The 19711-nt window shown below is 40.4% G+C and overlaps 1 protein-coding gene across 2 annotated transcripts in view; it reads right to left on the reverse strand.

Moving 5' to 3' along the window:
* Positions 1–991: 991 nt before the first annotated feature.
* The window catches only part of GPNMB (glycoprotein nmb), a 28952-nt gene continuing 10232 nt past the window's right edge, over positions 992–19711 (reverse strand). The window contains exons 2-12 of one of the 2 annotated variants that reach the window (XM_084619680.1): positions 18271–18423; positions 16824–16967; positions 14818–14991; positions 13766–13924; positions 12013–12321; positions 11034–11093; positions 8893–9015; positions 8224–8326; positions 7037–7242; positions 4709–4796; positions 992–2872 (exon numbers count right to left, since the gene is read on the reverse strand). In XM_084619680.1, the coding sequence (XP_084475806.1) occupies positions 2719–2872; positions 4709–4796; positions 7037–7242; positions 8224–8326; positions 8893–9015; positions 11034–11093; positions 12013–12321; positions 13766–13924; positions 14818–14991; positions 16824–16967; positions 18271–18423 (1673 nt within the window). In that variant the 3' untranslated portion in view covers positions 992–2718. Of the gene's footprint in view, positions 2873–4708; positions 4803–7036; positions 7243–8223; positions 8327–8892; positions 9016–11033; positions 11094–12012; positions 12322–13765; positions 13925–14817; positions 14992–16823; positions 16968–18270; positions 18424–19711 lie in introns of both variants that reach the window. The other variant, XM_084619679.1, reaches the window with a different exon arrangement.

A 19711-nucleotide genomic window follows, 5' to 3' on the forward strand; every position in this document is an offset into this window, starting at 1 on the left:
CTCCCATTAGTAAATGTTTGAAGGACTGGGTCCTTAAAACTCACGGGCCAGATTCTTAGCTGCATCAGAGCTCCACTCAGTTCAGCTGAGGGGCTAGGAATGGGCAAAGGTCACCTTTAGCTTCCTTGAACTCTGGAGTAACTTAGAGCTGCCTAAAGGCTGCTTTATCTTATGCCTGGCTGCAGTGATACCCAATGGGGCACTTCCTCAGCCAAGGATCACTGAGTATGGCAGAGTTCTGACTGTGCCCCGACATAATCCTTGTGCCAGGTCTGGTGGGGTCCATCAGCTCTACACCAGATAGGGATTCCCCTACACCAAGGCAATCCCAATGACCCAATCAGCTTTAATCAGGTGTTGGGATCTAACCCGATAAGCATAGCTATCAAACAGAGACATACTGATCCAGTTGTTCCAACTTGCCGCAACTGGTTTAACTAAACTACTCCCAGATTTTGAAAAAGCTTCTAGTTTGGATTAAGAGATGGAACTGTTCTTCCATTGATGATTAGTTGTAATTAAATTAGCACTTAGCTATCAAGTTGATTGACGGCTCAAATACCTATGATGGGAAGCTAGACTGTAGTGCATATGTCAAAAAGCAAACATTAGAGCGGACTTATCCAAGATTTGTGTGTGTGTGTGTTTAAATTCATCTTTGTTTGCAAGATTCATCGATTTGTCCGTTTTATCATCAGAAGGGACCATTATGATCATTTAGTCTGACTTCTGCATAACAGAGGCCATAGAACCTCACCCAGTAATTTTTGCATCAAGCCCATAAAATAAGTAATTTAATGTATAAGGAGGGCAAGAGAGTGACCAACACAGGTTTTTTTTAAACTAATATTTGTGCAATGGCCAGAGCAAAACTAAAAAATACTGCATCCTGAAAGGTTTCAGAGTAGCAGTCGTGTTAGTCTGTATGCGCAAAAAGAAAAGGAGTACTTGTGGCACCTTAGAGACAAATAAATTTATTTGAGTGTAAGCTTTCAAATAAATTTGCTAGTCTCTAAGGTGCCACAAGTACTCCTTTTCTTTTTGCATCCTGAAAGGTTTCTAAGGAAAGCGCTAATCCCATAAGTGTTTGTACAATTATTGATATTCTCAAACTATTAACAAGTATGTATGGTGGAGTGTAGGGTTTATTTTAGGGCATCAGGCAACAGCTACCAGGAAAACAGCAAAATATGGTTATGTTTATATTGCCCTTCAGAGCCTGAGAGAGGAAAGATGTATTAGGGATGTTCCAGATTAGAAGGAATAAAGGAGAATCCAAAATTGTTCACAGTTGGGATGGCAATGATTAGGTCTTCAACGATTGGTGTTTAGAAATGGGTAAGTGAAATTAGCCACCCACTCCCAAACTAAAAGTTAGTTTTGTTCTGCTTTAAATTGTTATGTTAGATATCAGGTTATTATACAGAGGCTCGCATTTAGAGTATTTCTGGCTGTCTTCCCTCCCACAAGGATTGAACCTTCTCAACAACACTCTTCTCACAGACAAAACACTCTCCTCTTTTGATATCCCCCTGTGATCCAGTCTTCAGAAGGGTGCTTTTATTTCTAAGAGATAAGCAGAAAATTGCATCCAGGGCTAAACTCCATGATATGGAATTACAAGAGTGAGTGGCTGAAAGACAGGGTTTTGCTAGCTCACTTGAGAAAGATATCAAAGTGATATTTGTAGTTGAAAGTTAACACAGCACAGCAGCTGCATTAAGCAAGAAAAGGCACATCACCCTTCTAGATATTGACAGTTTCTCAGCTGCTTAGTGGACAAGCAGAAACTGTAGAATATTGCCCTACCCAGCTTGGGGTTTTCATTTATTTGGAGGGAATAGTTGAAGAAAGAGGGACAGGAGGATCAAGCAGAAATTAGTGGCTGTTTACAGAGAGCAAGATGAAATTGAAGAGAAGGAGGGAAAAAAGCCCCTCTTAGTTCTCTTTACTAATAGTTGAATGATATAGAATCTTTCTCCTGTTACCACCACTCTGCTGGGCCTCATCTTTGTCTCCCCTCTGGAATACAGCAGGTCCTTCTGACGCAGATAGGACACATTGTTGTCGATGACAGTCAGTTCAGATGGCACAAAACCAGTAGAAACAACAGCTACCAGAGGTAGCAGCAACAACTACAGTAAGAATTTTAAATGGACTGTTTAGTAGTTGGTTTAGGAGGAGCCAAGTAGATTGGGTTTCTTTGTTCACCTGTTGTCCTGATGTCAGTGATCTAGATTTATAAAATGACTGAGGGTTGGCCATTATGGCTATTCTCCATGTCTTTCAACCTCACAAAGCCCAGACTGAGGGATGCATACAGAGGGGCGGTAAACTAGGACACTGGGACTGTGCAATTCTTACTAAAGATCTAAATACTGAGGAGGTAAAAAATATCTAGCCTCTTCTCTCAAGCTACAAATTAACCTAGGTGAATTGCATAATCATGCCCAGTCTAGAGTGGTTTATTATTCAATATTGTGTGATCCAGATCATAAGCAAGAACAGTGAGTAATCAGTGAGTAATCACAACTCCATTTTTGAAAAGAAGCCATTTTCCATTTCTAAATAAATTGAAACAAAATGTACTGACCCATCTGCGCATATCTGGAGGTTTATCCTAATCCTTTGTTTTCATACTAAGTAGTCATCCATTGAAGTACAGTTCAGCCATAAACCCCACATATAGACTCTAATATCAGAGGTTACACTAAAGATTTAAACAATTCCTGGTTTGGTTTTCAGCAGAGGATCTCTCTCATTGTTCCCAGGGAAGAGAACAGCCTTGACATTGTTGAAGTAAACATTCAGTCCCTCCCTGTTCTCCACTTGTTCTGCACTTCTTTCAATAGGTTTATACTCTTTGTATCTCCTGCAAGGAACATTGTAAAGTTAGTTACTGAAATTAACATGGCACTGGGAGTATGTGAGAGAGCCAAATATTGATACCATGTCTTCCTCCATCCCCCCACCCCCCCCCCCCCACAACTGGAAACCACCATAGGAGGCTGTTGTGACTAATTCCGAATGATCGTGTGAGAGCTGCCAGGTCTAGAGAGGTTATTAAGGAAAATAAGAGAGGTCCAGAGAGGATTTTGAGTTGTTGTGCACACAGTTCTGAGTCCACTCAGAAAGAGAAGTTCTTGTACACCCTGCCTTACCACACTGCATTTTGGGGCAGTGGTACTGGAACAGTTTTTACAGTGGAGGTGCTGAAAGTCATTGAACAAAACTGTACGTCTTGTGTATGATGGAAACAACTTCAAGCCAGGGGATGCTACTGCACTCCTTGTTCCAGCACCCCTGTTTTGGGGGCAAATATTTGAACTCTCTTCAGGGCCCTGCTCACCATGGAAGCAAAACTGTGCTAGCTGTGACTTTGTGTAAACATGTTTTGTTCTGACAAGGTTCTAGCATGATTTCCCTGGCCAATACTGTGCGTATTGTAGCCAATCTGTGTTCTTGACTACTCCCTTACTATGAGTATAGTCCAGGGGTGCCGGAAGAGGGGGGCCCAAGGGACCATGGCCCCCTGTAGATTTAAAAGGCCACAGAGGCAGGCGACGAGGGAGGGGAAGAGGAGTGAGCGTGGGAGGGGTCTTGGGGGGAAGAGGTGGTGCTGGAGTGGGGCATTAGGGGAAGAGGCAGCACGGGGTGGAGCCTCGGGGGAAGGGGTGGGGCAGGGTCTCAGGGAGAAGACCAGCGCTAGGGCGGGGCATTGGGGGAAGGGGCAGTGTGAGGGTGAGGTTTTAGGGGAAGGGGAAGAGGCAGGGCCATGGGGGAGGGCCCAGGGAGGCACAGATTGGGCTCCTGTGGGCCCCCCCCCACACACACATACACTTTTAGGGCACTTCCTCTGCTCCTGATATAGTTTTATAATCTGCTTCTAATACAGTTCACAGACAAAAAATCCCTGTTCATACAGGCTCAAAGAAACTGTACTAGAAACTTGCTAGTAACAACCATATTTAAACTGCTTTGATAAAGGACAGGGTAAATGCATGCAGATGGTAATAAAATGTAAGCCTGAAGAACAAGGTACTTAGTAATTAGAAAGAGTGGGAATACTCTTAGCTAGAGCTATGCCAATAATTTATATGATGAATTTGACTGTCTTTTTTTTTTACTGTAAGCTCTCTGGGTCAGGGAATGTTATTCACTATATGTTTGTACAATGCCTAGTACAATGGGATCCTGAAGGCTTGATACTGCAATGTAAATGTATCTGTTTGTGAATTGTCTGCAAGCCCTTTACTATTTTCTCAAATGTATTTATTAGTTAAAGTTATTTGATTAACAATTTTGATTAATATTCTTAGTCTGCAGATCATTCATACACATTTTATTATGAGTATTCTAAATCTGAAACTTAAGATGTGTTGGTTAGTTTTGATTGGACACATAAGTCACCTTGTATTATTTCCTCTCTCTGATTAGATGAGTGAAATTTTTAGAATCATGTTTCCAGTCTGACTACTTGTGCTGATGAATTCAAAATTTGTTTTCCATGATATTCTTTAATATTCACCCACAATGGTTTTATGAGCATTATGGCCAGTAAACTCATTTGCTGAAATATATGTGGAAAGCAAGCCTAAAAAGGATGCAAACACAGCCAAAACAAATTCAATTTTTTATCCATCTGAATATTCATACAATTATTTTGTCATCCTGATCTATTTCTTAACTGTTGGAACCAGCAACTTACTTGTGAAGAAGGAGAGTCACAAAGATGAGAAACGCCACCAAGAAACCTGAGGTGATCAAGACACCTTCCACTGTCCTCGAAGATGACCCTGGAGCTTGAATAACAAATTTGTTTTAAAAATTCTATATAGTGAGGTACAATTTTCCAGCAGCACCATTCTTTCTGCCACGTGACTCTAGAAGGTGCAGTATATTTAACACTCCCTTCACGCTAAACAGTAGGGCTCAGCAGCATTCACAGACTGTAGGGTCCAATTCATCTTTGATGCCAGCTAAATTATACTAAAGATGAATACTTTAAGAGTGCCTTGTATGTTTCCGTATGAAATATATTGTTTGCTGACTGTAACATGCAAATACCTTTACAATGTGCAAAGGAACTGCAGGGCTAGCTGGCATCCCACAAGATTTGGAGTTACTTTGCTACTTGCCCTGTTGGTATGCTACAAAGGGAATGTTTAAATTAAGAGTACAAAGTACTTAATCATTTTATAACCCGGAGAATAAGAATTAGCATGTCATTGAGGAGTAGGGTTTGAGGGAGGAGAAAGAATGGAATCTCTCTGGTATCTTTTCATTTGCCCTAGCCGTGCGTTCTAGTGATTCCCCTCTCCGTCCCAGGATTGGACAGGACATCCTCCTGAGAGGACTGAGTGGCTGTAGATGGGGTGATTGTTGGTGATGATGTGATGCCCCTCCTAGGGGTTGAGTGTTCTGCCTTTGTAATATTGGCATCTTGGGGAATTAACTCTTGACCCAGCCTGTGATTCCCTCTGTTGTTCTGCCACCAAATTTTCAGGACACCTCTGAGACTGGCTTCAAATTCAGAGACCATTGCGCTTGGGTGCAGTTCTAACCCTACTAGATCTGGCACAGGGGAAACTGAATAAATAAATACTGTTAATTATTATTTACTTTTATGATCTGTATTAAGCTTCTTAATTCTCCAGTCCAGAGGCTGCTTTTCAATCTATGTGGTGAGTTTACTGATGCTGAGTCATGCTCTTGCTTATTGCATTCACAACTATTTTTATAAAGCAGAGTAAACTAGAGATACGCATTGATTTGGACCTAATTTATTAATCCATAGTTACTATGTAAATATATTCAAATCAAGACTTTAAATTAGTTTTAACAGTTGACCTAATCTATGTAAACCATACCATCTTGCAGTGTGTTATTATAAATGTTTGGATAAGCCTGACAGTAACGCTAGTTTACACCATCGTCCTTGTGAAGACAGCAGCCAGGGATGTACATTCCTATGTGAATCACATGTACCCTTATGTGATTTGGAAAACATTATACATCCCAGGGGCATGTATACATTGTGGAACTACATCCTATCTAACAGTAGTTTAAATACACATAAACTGGACTTTTGTTAAACAGTTGTGCTGAACGCCACACCAATTTAGAGAGGGCACAATCCTGCAAAGCACTTAGGGCCAGATTTTCAAAGGCATTTAGGCACCTAAAGATGCAGATAGGCACCCAGTGAAATTTTCAAAAACACCTATGTCCCTCTCTCCTATTGAAATCAATGGGAGTTAGGCTCTTAGGTGCTTGTGAAAGTCCCACTAGGTGCCTATCTGCATCTTTAGGCAGCTAAATACCTTTGAAAATCTGGCCCAGAGTGCCCCCAGCTGTTATGGACTCACCAGATCTGGAACAAACTAAATAAGATCTGCTGAAAACAGTGTTGTGAATGAACAGCAAAGGCCACTTCCTCAGATTATGTAAATTAACCCAGCAATATTGAAGTCCATGGTGAGGCAGTGTAGTCTAGTGGCCAGAACACTAACCTAGGACTTGGAGACCAGGCTGCACTTTCCTGGTCCACCCCAGATTTCCCTGTGTCAGCTTGGGTAAATTACTCTGCCTCTCTGTGTCTCAGTTCCCCATCTGTAAAATGGGGAAAATGGCACTTCCCTGCCTTACAGGGCTGTTGTGAGGAGAAATTCAATAAAGATTGTGGGCATATGAATACCTTAGATTGATAGACGGCCCTGAGTTCTAATCCTGATTTTACGACTCACCTGCTGGGTAACCTTAGGTAAGTCACTTTCCCTGTCTGTGCCTTTGTTTTCTCCTCACACCCTTTGTCTCTCTTTTCTATTTAGATTAGAAACTCTCTGGGGGAAGGGACTATCTTTTACTATGTGTTTGTATAGTTTCTCACATAATGGGGCCCAATCTCAGTTGAGGCCTCTCAGTAGTGTCATAATGGCAAATAATTAATAATACACACGCACACACACTTCCCTGTGAAATGGCCATGAAGAGAAGGTATTCACAGATCTTCAACATCTGTTCCATTTGGACTCACCTCCATTTACAGATATAAGGGCACTTGCGAGGGCTTGGCTTGTATCATCACCCAATGTAATGTTTACACAGTAGGTTCCGGGCTCATTGAAGGCTCTTCTGATGGTCAGTAAGCATTGATCAGTAACTTCAACAGGGTCACATACCACATTCTGTGACACCTGGCATGTGGGGTCAGAGACTATTGTACAGGCATCTGTAGGAAGACTGGGGGAAGTGTGAGAGAGAAAATGAATGTATACTACTACTAATCTAAATCATAGATTCAGTGGGCCTGATTATCCTCAGTTGGACCTGTTTTGTGCTGGTGCAACTCTGTTGGAATCAGTGATGTTAGACCAATATAAAACTGGCCCAGTAGCTTTACTCTTCCATTAAATTAGCTGCTTGGCATAACACTCATTATTTTCTGACTACAGAGGACTTCACATTTTCCCCACTTCACTCCTACAAGCATACATAATTTCACAACTATGTCTGGCATCATTTAGACTAGTTAATATAATGTTACCAGCAATTACACTCATTTCTCAAAGCACAGTATCACCTGGCCTCTACTTAGTTGATAAAATCTATTAATTTTGGTTCGGTTCACCAGGCATACAATGTAAACCCTTTGGAGAGTCTTAGATGTACTAGTACATGTAGCAGGAATGTCTTGCTAGTTTTAGGATTACTTTCAAAGTGATTATTTCCCAGTTATGTTGTCAAGACTCATCTGTACTTCTCAGTTCTCTCAGATCCATACATTTTCCAGTGGCTACGACTATTAATGCAATGCTCTTTGCATCCAAGGAATTCCTTTGACACAAGTTTTTATTCCAAATGTCAAAAAACCTATGGCTAGAAAGATGGCTTCCTCCCAGTTTGAGCAAACCACTTCCCTTTTTAGTGTGAGTGCTGAAGTCTTCCATCTTTGCCTGGAAAACAGAGATTAGCTTCTGCCCACCAACTAGTTCTATTATTTTTGCTTAGGCATATCATTTTCGTCTGAAGCCAAAGAACCGGGCAACAATTTCTCTTGATATAACTCACAAATGAGACTTCCATTATCTTAATTTCAGTCAACAGATGGTCATTGCTGTGTTTTCAACTATTGTTCATGCAACTGCATATGAATGTGGGTAGCATACTAGTAACATCCAAGTACCTAATTTTTTAAAGAGGGAAATTAGTGAATACGCTTACCTCCCTTGGCAGGTAACAACAAAGTCAACCAGGGAGTTTTCACCTTGAGCCACTGTCATCTGGACACTTGTCATCTGAATAACGTTTACCTGAAGGATTCCCTCTAAGGGCAGAAAGAGCCCATCAACCTGTTAGGTTACTCAGGCAATGACATGATTCAGCAAAAATAGTCCACTTAGAATCATAGATGAACTGTGTTTGAATTATCCTGACTGGATCTGAAGACTACACATTTAAAAACTCAATAAGATAAGTGGTTTGTTAATAGTCAGCTGAGATCTGGTCTCTTTATTATTCTCCATCTCACCCCAAAACTCCCCTTAAAAGATCTTGGAAATTTTAAGATGTTACAATGCACATAATCTTGCACCCCATACAGAATTGTTGCCCTCCACTCTAAGTGACAAACTCACTCAAATCCTCCACTATCCATATATTTTGAGCTTAGCAACTGGATAAACCAGGTTGTAAAAAAGCAAACAATGCCAGTCTGTTAACTGTACGTTAAATTATGAAACCAGACCCAAGCCTGCAGAATAGGTTCTTATAGTTCCTTCTTGTGGTGTTTACACAATAGATAGCAGGTAAACTGAACAAACAAGGGAGCCCATATACGTTCAGTACCATATCAACCAGTTTTCCTATTCTCTTATTGATGTAGGCACTTACCTACAATGGAGATAGTAGTTTTATAATGTCCATATCTATAAATATGGCAGCCTCCATCAGGAGTGTCTTCCATTACACCAGTGCTGGTGGGAGAGTCCAGGTTAGAGGGTGGTTTAGTAGTTACTGTTGGATTGAGCAGGGGAAAGAAACATATTGCTAATTACACTGCTTAGAAAATATTTTGCACGATCTATGTTATAGAGACAAAGTCTAAGTGGATTAATGTCTTTCATACCACCAATGAAGGGAAGCCAAATGATTAAAAAATTAGGTTTTTGCCTTCTGCTAAATGCACGGTGAGTAAATAAATGATGCAGTTTATCTCAAAGAGATCTTGTGCAAAACTGAAAGAAAACCTGCTTGGCACAGCGTTCTGCAGAGCCAGGCAAGAGGAGTAATTTGGATTTCAGATCCCTAGGCCAGTAGGAGCTGTAGAAGTAGCATATTCAGCACATGAGGTGGGGGAAAGGAATTTATGCCCCTGCTCACAGACGATTAAAAATGGAATCCAGCATTCTGCGCAGAATGAGTTTGCCAGTCTTCTCTCTTGTTTTCCCCTTCTTCTTTTTTTTTTTTAACGTCTACTACTGTTAATCATGTCTGTTCCACCCACCTGCAGGTACTTTCATTATACGATATCAGACGCATTCCAGTCTCCAGATATATTGTGACACAGTATATAAAGGCCTTCCATTGTCTTGGTCTGTCTCTTGCTGCATACAGTATAGGTTTTACATTGTACTTGTCTGTGAGATGTGTCATTTCATGCCCATATTGTTTACACTGTTTGGATATTTGTATGTACGATGAATTACAGCCATTAGATTGAGTTCACACAGTTGCGTTCATCAAAGGCCTGGTCCAACACCCATCAAAATCAACTGAAAGACTCCCGCTGACTTTAGTGGGTGTTGGACTGAACCGTAAGTTATTACATGCGTCTTTAAGGGGTATTTGATATAAATTAGTCAGAAAGTGGGGCTATCTCCATTTGCATGGTAATAAATCATTCTCTTCCAAGAGATGTTGAAAACAATCAACCAGCTAATGATTATATCCAGAAGAAGGTGGTCAGATATCTTTCTGGGACAACACACACAAACTTGCAGGGACAGACATAGGTAATTAGAACTGGCAGTGTGCTGCTTCATCAGGTTCTAATCTTCTTTAACCAAAGGGGTAAACTAAGCTTAGAGCTTAAGCAGCTCCACTCAGCACAGTGATTAGTTTAGCTAATGAATACTAAATTAGCCTAACTAGTGAGCTTTAAATAAGCAACTCTTTTTATTTTTGTTCAAATCCAAACATACCAATAGCTAGGCCAGAATCACTGCTATCACCCCTTTTCACTGCTTTGATGGTTAAAAGGGGCCATAAAGCTTCATTAAAAAGCTTCCTACAGATTCCCTTTATATAGGGGATTCCCTCTAAGTGTTATTGAATCAGCATAGAGGCTCTAAGCCACTTCTCTCATAGCTACTGAGCTAAGGAGCATGTCTGGCGTGGGGGTGGGGGGAAGGGGATGACTGGAGAGTCATCTGCTCTGCATTTGGCCAACAGAACAGTACCTTGAAATCAAGGGCAACTGGGGGAGGCTAGTCTAAGAGGCACTGAGGGCCAACCCCAGGATTAAGGAGCCACAAAAACGGCACAAAGACACCTTTGCCCTCTTCCCTCTCTGGTCCTGAGTTGAGTGACTCAACTCAGCCAGACCAGAGCTCCTGCATCATTTGCTCTATTCTTTGTTTAATCAACAAGATTGTTTTTTCTTTTTACTTTCGCGGCCTCTTTCCCCTCCACACTCACGCCTACTCTGTGCCAACCAAACTTTTATTTAAGGTAACTGGGATTGGATGTTGTGACTTGATGTTGGAGGTTTGCCACTGGTGTCCTACCGGGAAGGGAGGACTGTGCTCCATGTCCTGAGGGGAGGCTATCAGAAAGAGAGGGGAACAAGCTGACCATGCAGACAAGGCAAGAGGGTTGCAATCCCTTCCTCAAATTAGTGTTGTCAGGAAACTGCCTGAGGTTAGTAGGAGCAAATGAGCCCCTGGCATTGTGAATCAAGCTGTAAGAATCATAGAAAATAATTTACTATAAAGTGTTTCTAATAGTCTACACAAGAAGAGATATAAACTTACTTGCAGGAGTTGTCAGCTCAGTTTTGTTTGCAGTACTGGTTGAGTTTTGAGTTGTTGCCCCTGTAAAAGATAATTGTGATAATTAACACAGCCAAAAATACAACAGCAGTATAATTACCTTCTATTTGGTGTAAAGGGTCATTCTGGCACAGTGCTGGATTAGTTTGTCTGAATCACACACATTTGGTAGCCGCCCACTAAAACACCCACATCTTAGTCCTGGTCTGTGGGAGAAAATTAGGTTGGCTAAACTACATGGAAAAATCCATACTCCTTAGAGGCATAGTTAAGTCAGCCTAAGTCCCCTTGTAGACAGCACCAGGTCAACAGAAGAATTCTTGTGTCAACCTAGCTACTGCCTCTCGGGGAGGTGGATTACCTACGTCGTCAATGGGAGAACTCCTCCTGTCAGCGTAGGTAGTGTCTACACTGCAGTGCTACAGTGAAATTCATAAATTAAATAAATTGGTTAGTCTCTAAGGTGCCACTAGTACTCCTTTTCTTTTCATAAAGGCTTGTCCACGCTAGGAAATTGTCTGGAATATCTATTGCAGAATAAGCTGTTCCACAATAGCTATTCTGGAACAGGCATTGCGCTTTAAATTCACACCCTACCTTATTCTGGAATAAGTTCCCCCAGTACACACTCCCTGCTCTGGCAGTGCTGAGGGGCCATAAAGTGAGTGCACATGTAATTTACTCCCCCTTGAAGGCTCCTTTACATTGTCAGGGTATTGTAAATTGGTTTTAGCATAAATTAGATTCCTTTTATATCTGTAACTTTAGACTACATACTTATCCTGTTATTGATTCAGACTCTTAAGTAAGTATACATATGTTATGTTTACAAAAGCTGTGTAGATCCAATTTTGATGACCGTAAAGCTTTTAAAGGTATGTAATTTTTAAAAACCAAAATGTTGGTGTATTAATGATCATTATTAATTTCCTAATATTCATATTGATTGACAGACTCTGACCTGGTGAGGTAGGAAGTGGTGGGGTAGGTGTTGCAGGCTCACAAGGTACAGGTATAGTAGCTTGGACGGTCAAATTCAGGCTGAAGTTTCCCTGCAGTGTATAAGTGTGAGTTGAAATAGGGCTGTTGGATATAAATGAGCCACTGCCATCTCCATAATCCCACTCATAGGAGATAGCAGAATTGTTAAGGTAGTGGCTGGGATCATGGATCTTGACATCAAATGTGATAGGAGAATCCTTGATGAAGACAGAGTCTGAGGCATTGCGATCATTCTTCTGGGACAGGTTCACATATAAAGGAATCTGGTCTGCAGGAAAAATGAAAGAAAGTGAAGCAGGTGTGTATGGATGCAAGTAACAGACTGCTTCACAGCCCTCAGACTGCAAAGGTCACTGCAAAGTGTAAGACACAAGCCTGCATCATGTTAACTGCCAGGCTTAATTTCTTTAATACAGGTTTTTTCTTTAACTCACTTTTCAATATATTACAGTAACAGAGTGAAACACTGCAACCACGTAGAGCGTCATGTGCATCTACTGAAGACCCTATATCTAGTCATCTGGAGGTTCCCTGTCCCATTAATATTGTTCTATACCTGCCATTTGGTGCAATCTGATGCATTTAGAAAGTAAAACATTTGCTTTTCAGTAGTATCTTTATTACATCAATTGTTTCTAAAGGTCCTATTGTAATTTCCTATGTATTTCCCCCCATCAGTACAAAAGAGGAGGAAAAGCCCTTGAAACTCAATTCATTAAGGAGATGTAGTGAATTTGGGTTGGGGGACATTATAGGACCTCATCCTGTGACCACTGAAGTCAATGACAAAACTCCCATGGGCTTCAGTGGGACCACTTGTGGTGAAAGTTGCTACTTAGCATGAGCAAGAGTGCCAGAGTGTGGCCCTTCATGAATAAGAAACTTTGCCTTCATCATTATTTTGTCTGAGATTGTCTAGATCACAGATAAGGAGAGCCTGCAAAAAGGATCCATTGACTGAACTGTTGCAGTGTGGGCATTTGGGTTGATGTTGGTGGGTTACTTAAATTTAAGAGACAGCCAGAATGAAGAGATAGAAATAATCCCTGGGATACTTTAGCCAGCCTCATCCAGAGAAGGGCGATGAATTTCATCCAGAGAAAGGGTCAGGAAGTCCCTCCAATTTCTTTTCTTTGGACTATTAGTACTAGGGATGCATGTGGGATGCAGACAAAATAAAGGACAATTTGCATTATATCCATAAATTTAAGCTTAGATTCACATTCTGTATGAAAGGTAAGTTAGTTTATGTACACCACAGATTTCTGTTGCTTATTCAAACATTTCAGACAAAGAACAATAAGTAGAAATTGATCTTAAATTTTATTTGGGACAAGTCAAATTGCAGGATAGCATGAGGTAAGCCTCTGGCGTATCAGATGTTGTAGCATAGATAAAAAAAGTATTCTCTATAGGGTAAGAATTATTAACATAATTCATTTCCATCCTTACTTATATATTTGCAGTGTTAATATCTATAGTGAAGAACACATTTTTCAGCTAGCTCGTCACAAGTCTGCGAAGAGGACTTATTCCATACTGTTCAGGGTAACCTACTAGAGATTTCACATGGAAGTTAAAAGCATCACTTGTTCCAATCCCTCATTACATCCCTCACTACTCTTCCAGATAGCACTTTAGTTGCATTTATGTAAAATCTCCACTACAAACAGTGCCAAGTATTTAGTTGTGGTTTAGTCCAGCACACTCACCTGTTACAACATAGATGCCACTTGCTGTTGCAACTGGAACATATGTTCGATGACCTCTTCTGTAAACGGAGACCACCATCATCTGTTTGCCAAGGGTGATATTTGTTGTGTTGATGGAAACAATTGCTGAAGAGCCTCCAGTTTTTTGGTAGTACTGGCCTGTGAACAGGACATGAACTCATATTTTCCTCTTGTGACGAGATGGAAGAAGTTTTATAAAGAGAAGCAGCATTTCTGTGAAATTTTGGATTGTCTAAATCAAAAGTGTATATTTTATGCTCATCCTTCATTTGCGTGAAATGTTCTTTTCAAACACACTTCATGTCATTGTTATGTTCCCTGCCATTAGGTTTTTTTTCTGAGTTTCAGCAAAGCAGCCAAAGGCATTCGAAAGATGGGCCTGCTCCCAGCAATCCAAGAAAAGGCATTTGCCAAGGCACCTTCATTTCCCCAATGCAACTAAATTAGATTAATACCTAAAATAATTTTGCCAGTCAAAGTTAGGAGCCTAAGATTTACAGTGTAGTCAATAGCAGGGGTGGGCCAATTATTACACATTCTGTCGCCGGAAGTCACAACCCGGAGAGGAACAGATCTATACTCAACCAGCTTAGGAGTGCTTTAACAAAATGCACATTGCATTTTCTTTCTAGAGGTGAAGAAGCCAGTCTGAGGACCTACAGGCACAAGATCACTCCTGAATCTCAGACTGCTACCTGGTAGAGCTAATCACTAAATCATCTGGCTTCCCCCACCCTTTTTGCCCTGAAGATTTCCTCTAAATTTTCTATCCAAATTGTGATTGAGAAGGGAGTTCTTTTCAACAGTGGCAGCTCTGTGCATTTGCAGTCTTACAGAACATGTCATGGTAGTATATGACTTCCAAACCTCAGAGGAATTAACAGAGCAGCTGCTATTCTCGCTGAGCAGCTCGGAATGTGTTTAGTATTCTCTCACTCAACAACTGTTGAATTCCTCTTTGGGAATTCTAATGCAAGGCATTAGGGAAACAAGTTAGGACACAAAACCAAGATACATTTAACTGGACCCACCAGCTGTATGAAACAAATAGACAAAGTTCCTCCTTCTCCAGCCAGGATGATGAGGGAAAGGTCTCCCATCTGGGAACACATTATGGGTATTGTTGCTTGTGCAGATTTCCCAGCCACAGTCATCAATCCACTCAGTCCAATTGTAGACATACTCATTAGAAAAGTCTGAGGAATCTAGGTGTAGAAATAGATTACCGTTTATTAAGTGGCAAATTTATATGTGTTTTTATATAAAAGTGGAATGTTTCCTCTTCTTTATTTCTATGGGGCTCATTCATGGCAACAAAGATCCTCAGACACGTCCATTAACTTATCTTTACAATGACTCAATGAGGCAGGAAATGGAGGTATTATTATTTCAATTTCATAGTAGGCACTATGGCACCATATGCTTAATGACTTGCCCAAGCTCACACAGGAAGTCTGTGCTAAAGCCTGACACAGACTGTAGATATCCTGCGTTCCAATCCAGTGCTTTAACCACAAGACCCCTTTTTCCCAGCACAATATTAAGACAGATTAAGTGAAAGCTCATGTTGTGCCTCAGTTAGGTGCTCATGAAACTGTCTGGACTATTGTACATAAGCAAATACCAAGGACTGGATTATGTAAAGATGTGGGAAACACATGCCTACGGTGCACCATGAGGAACAAGGCTGAAGACATGGGGCCCAGTCCTGATTGCACTGAAGTCAATGAAAAATACCTATTAACTTCAGTGGAAATGATCATGCCCAGAGAACTTACACCACCAAAGCAGAACATGTATTACATTTAAATCACAATATTGCTTTTCAGTCATGTTTTTAAATATGGAGCAGGAGGAGAGGGCATTTTCAGAGTAACGTTCACTACATCACAATTCCTCTGTTCTTTCTAATTATAATCCTAGGTATTTTCTGCTTGGTATGTTTTTATTCTGACAAAAGAATGTAGTTGTTTTCAAGAATTCTGTTGGCTCACCTAGAAGATGCCAATTGAAGCTGTTGTTCCAAATTCTGCTGCCAGCCCCATAGGACAATGCCGTCTCATTGAGGTCAGTGGGGTTGCACCTGCATTCTGGCCCAATGGGAGCTGCAGCTGTGAAACCCGCAGTAGAATTTGGCTTGCTTTTTATTTTTCTTTCTTTCTTTTGTCAGAAGAGCCAGTTGTGTCATTTTTAAATAAGTGCCATGTAAACTGCAAGCACCACTAGAACCAGAAAAATGTATGTTTCTTCATTGGAAAAGCACAAAATTAGTAAGCATAGGACAGATACTCCACAATCTAATGCCTGAGATGCCTGTAAGTAGAAGCTATGCTATTCAAGTAGTGATTGACATCTCTTGAAATTGATCGGTAGAAAGTGTTATTTAATCTATCTGGATGTTGGAACAAAGGTTTATTTCTGCCAAGCTGCAGCAAATAAAAACATTGGGTTTTTGACCGGTTTTCCTCATTTAAGAGATATAAAGAAGGCCAAAAACGTTTTTTATTTTAAAAGATATTTTCCCCTGCTTGTTTTTTATGTTTGAAATATCAGGAATGTAAGATCAGCTCTTCCTTGGGAGGTAGCCATATAAAGGTGTTATTTAGTGAACTCTGGACTCCTTATTGAAGATTCTCAGTTTTACAAACCCGGTTAGAAAAACCCATGTTACTGATGTAACATGCCAGTATTCAGGCCAGTGACCGGGCAAACTTGCAACTGAGCTGAGCAGTAACAGTTTTTCTGGGAGCCAGATAAAACACTTCATTTTGTAGTGGAAAAAAATCCATTTAAAGTTCTTGGCCATTATATGTAGTGGGTGCAGATGGGTAAAAATAAGACAGTCATCTTCTGAACAAGGACTTTTTGTGTGACACAAATCAGACATTACTGTCGTTCTCAATTTAACAGGCATAGAACTGCAGCCTGGAAGCAGAATGCTGATGGTTCCAAGTGTGCATGATGCTTTTGTAGACCACAAGTGCACCAGTGCCATTGCCACACTTGTTCACAATATAAGGGTATTGTTGTTACCTACCATTCCTGCAGATCCTGTCATATACTATATTGCTGTCATTATCTTCTTTCTGGCACCTGGGAAACTGTAGGTTCACAGCAAAGGTCACGTTTGATCCTACTAGAGCTGGGCTGTCAGAGGTCAATCTGGCCACCACCTTTCCTCCTGAAGAAATTAAGATGAGATTTCATTTATACACCAGTCTTTTTGACAGGTTTCAGAGTAGCAGCCATGTTAGTCTGTATCCACAAAAAGAAAAGGAGGACCTGTGGCACCTTAGAGACTAACCACTTTATTTGAGCATAAGCTTTCGTGAGTGAGCTGTAGCTCATGAAAGCTTATGCTCAAATAAATTTGTTAGTCCCTAAGGAGCCACAAGTACTCCTTTTCTTTTTGCAGTCTTTTTGAGTAGCTATTACTTTTATTTGTGCACCATTTAAACAAAAAAGTTAAAATCAATCATGTTAAACTTATTACAAAGACTGTAAGAGCCAGATCACCAGCTGCATAAACTGGTAACACTCTGTAGGCTGCAAAAAGAGCTACACCTATTTACACGTGCTGAGGTGATGACCCTAAGTGTCTCTATCACTTCCTACAACATACTATACTGCATTGTACTGACCTTCCTGAAGAAGCTCTTTTGCCCCTCATTTAGCCATCTGAGGTACTGGATGCTCTTAATATCTAACCAGAACAACAAAAATTAGAAACTTTTTACTTAAATAGTTTGGAGGAGACCAATTGAAAATTATTAGTATAGGTTTTTTTAAAAAGTGCTAAGTGACTTTGAGGCACAAGTCTCATGTACTTTCAGTGGAATTTGTGATCCGAGTCACTAAGGTGTTCTTCAAAATCCAAACCTATGCCAATAAATTAGACTTAGTGGGCCAGATTCTAAGCCAATGTAAATCAGCGTAGCTACAATACAGTCAATTGAAGTTAACCATTCTCTAGACATTTCCCTACTATAAACTAAAATCACATTTGTACACAAAAGAGGCAGCATATACCAGAGGACAGCTCTTTTGTCTCTATCAGAAGGTGTAGCCTTTAGTCCTGGGCTCATAACCAGTGGTGATAAAACAGTGGCATACAATGTGCTGGTTCTTCATAGAAAGTGTTAAACTCATCCAGTGATGTGCCTTGGGGTGGAAGTTGAAGACCCCAACCTACTGGCACTTTTCACAGAGAACAAGGGATTTTCCCAGTGTCCTGGCTAATGCTCCTTTTCAATAAACCAGATTTCAATATCTGAGGCTGTGAATTATTACTGAGCAGATTTTCTAATGGCTACCATGGCCACTTCATCAGACAACGTATTAAGTACTAGTATCTAGCGCATTACTGGAAAGAGCAATTTTGGGATATGTACAGTACAAAACACACTATCTATAACTTTCTATTCTATCTTATAGAATTTCTGGCTACATTTCCCAGAGCTTTAGGGTTGCATATCTAGACCTACCTCTCCAGCAGTCATTCCATCTAGGATCTCCTTTTTCCCAGAAAGGATAAAGCTTTTCATTCCACTGATTTTGATCAGGAGACCAGCCATGTAGCTTCTTATGGGACCTGACATGAGAAGAAGATCTTCCATGGCTCATCACATCTCGAAACTCTAGATAGAAATATGAGCAACATAAAGTATGACTATTTCCCCTGCTCCATTTCACAATACTAAATTCTTCACCAAACGCAAAACTCTAAATCAATGGTCATGCTTGGAACTTTATCTTTATAAACAAAGCTTATGTCTTCCAGTCTACTGATAATGGAAATTCCTCTGAATTTAGGCTATATATATTTCATCCATTCCTAACTTTAGGACATGTTCCAGTTAAATTAAAGGGTTCTTGGAGGGATAAGATCACATGGATGAACATTTTCCAGCCCTTCCTTTGCTCATTTATACTTTCTCAGAACTTTAAAAAATATTTTCAATGGATTATAAACCAAAAAAGTTACATGTAAACTGTAAACAGGTGATTATTAAAAGAGACATTAGGGAATGTAATAGTGAGCTATTAGGCCCCAATCCTGCAATGAGTTCTACACAGGTGGACCCCTGCATCCATTAAAGTCCATAGGAACACACATGAACATAGGGATCTGCCTACATGGAATGCATTGCAGAATTGGGGCTTTACTTATAGTTTAGTACTTAAGGCTCCTGAAGCATTCAATAGAAAAGTCTAATGTTTCTGTTGTGGACATAAAAGCACAAGCATTTAAGGACAAAATCAGAAAGTCTAAGGCATAAAATGAGTTACACCCAGCAAGGGACATAAAAGACAACAATAAGTAGTTATATAAATACATTGGTGCAAAAGACAGATGAAAGATAGTGTAGGTCGATTACTTAGTAGGAAAGGAGAATTACTAATGGATGACACTAAGAAGGCTGACATGTTTAATGCCTATTTTACTTCAGTTTTCATTAAAAAACTTAATTGTGACCAGATGCTTAACACAATTAATATTAAACAAGAGGGAAGGAACACAAGCCAGAATAAAGAAAGAACAGGTTAAATAATATTTAGATAAGTTAGATGTATTCAAAGTTGGCAGGACCTGATGAAATTCACCCTAGAGTACTTAAGAAACTAGCGGGAGCAATCTTGGAACCATTAGTGATTATCTTCAAGAACAGGACAGGTGGGGTCCCAGAAGACTGGAGAAGGGCAAGCAGAGTAGCTATCTTTAAAAAGGGGAACAAAAATGACCTCAGGAATGAATACTAGTCAGCCTAAATTCGATACCTGGAAAGATCCTGGAACAAATTATTAAACAATCAATTTGTAAGCACCTACAGCAGGGACTGGCAACCTTTGGCACACGGCCCGCCAGGGAAAGCCGCAGACCAGCTGGGCTGGTTTGTTTACCTGCAGCATCCACAGGTTCAGCTG

Source organism: Lepidochelys olivacea, assembly GCF_965140295.1.
Source record: "Lepidochelys olivacea isolate rLepOli2 genome assembly, chromosome: 2".
Lineage (NCBI taxonomy): Eukaryota > Metazoa > Chordata > Testudines > Cheloniidae > Lepidochelys > Lepidochelys olivacea.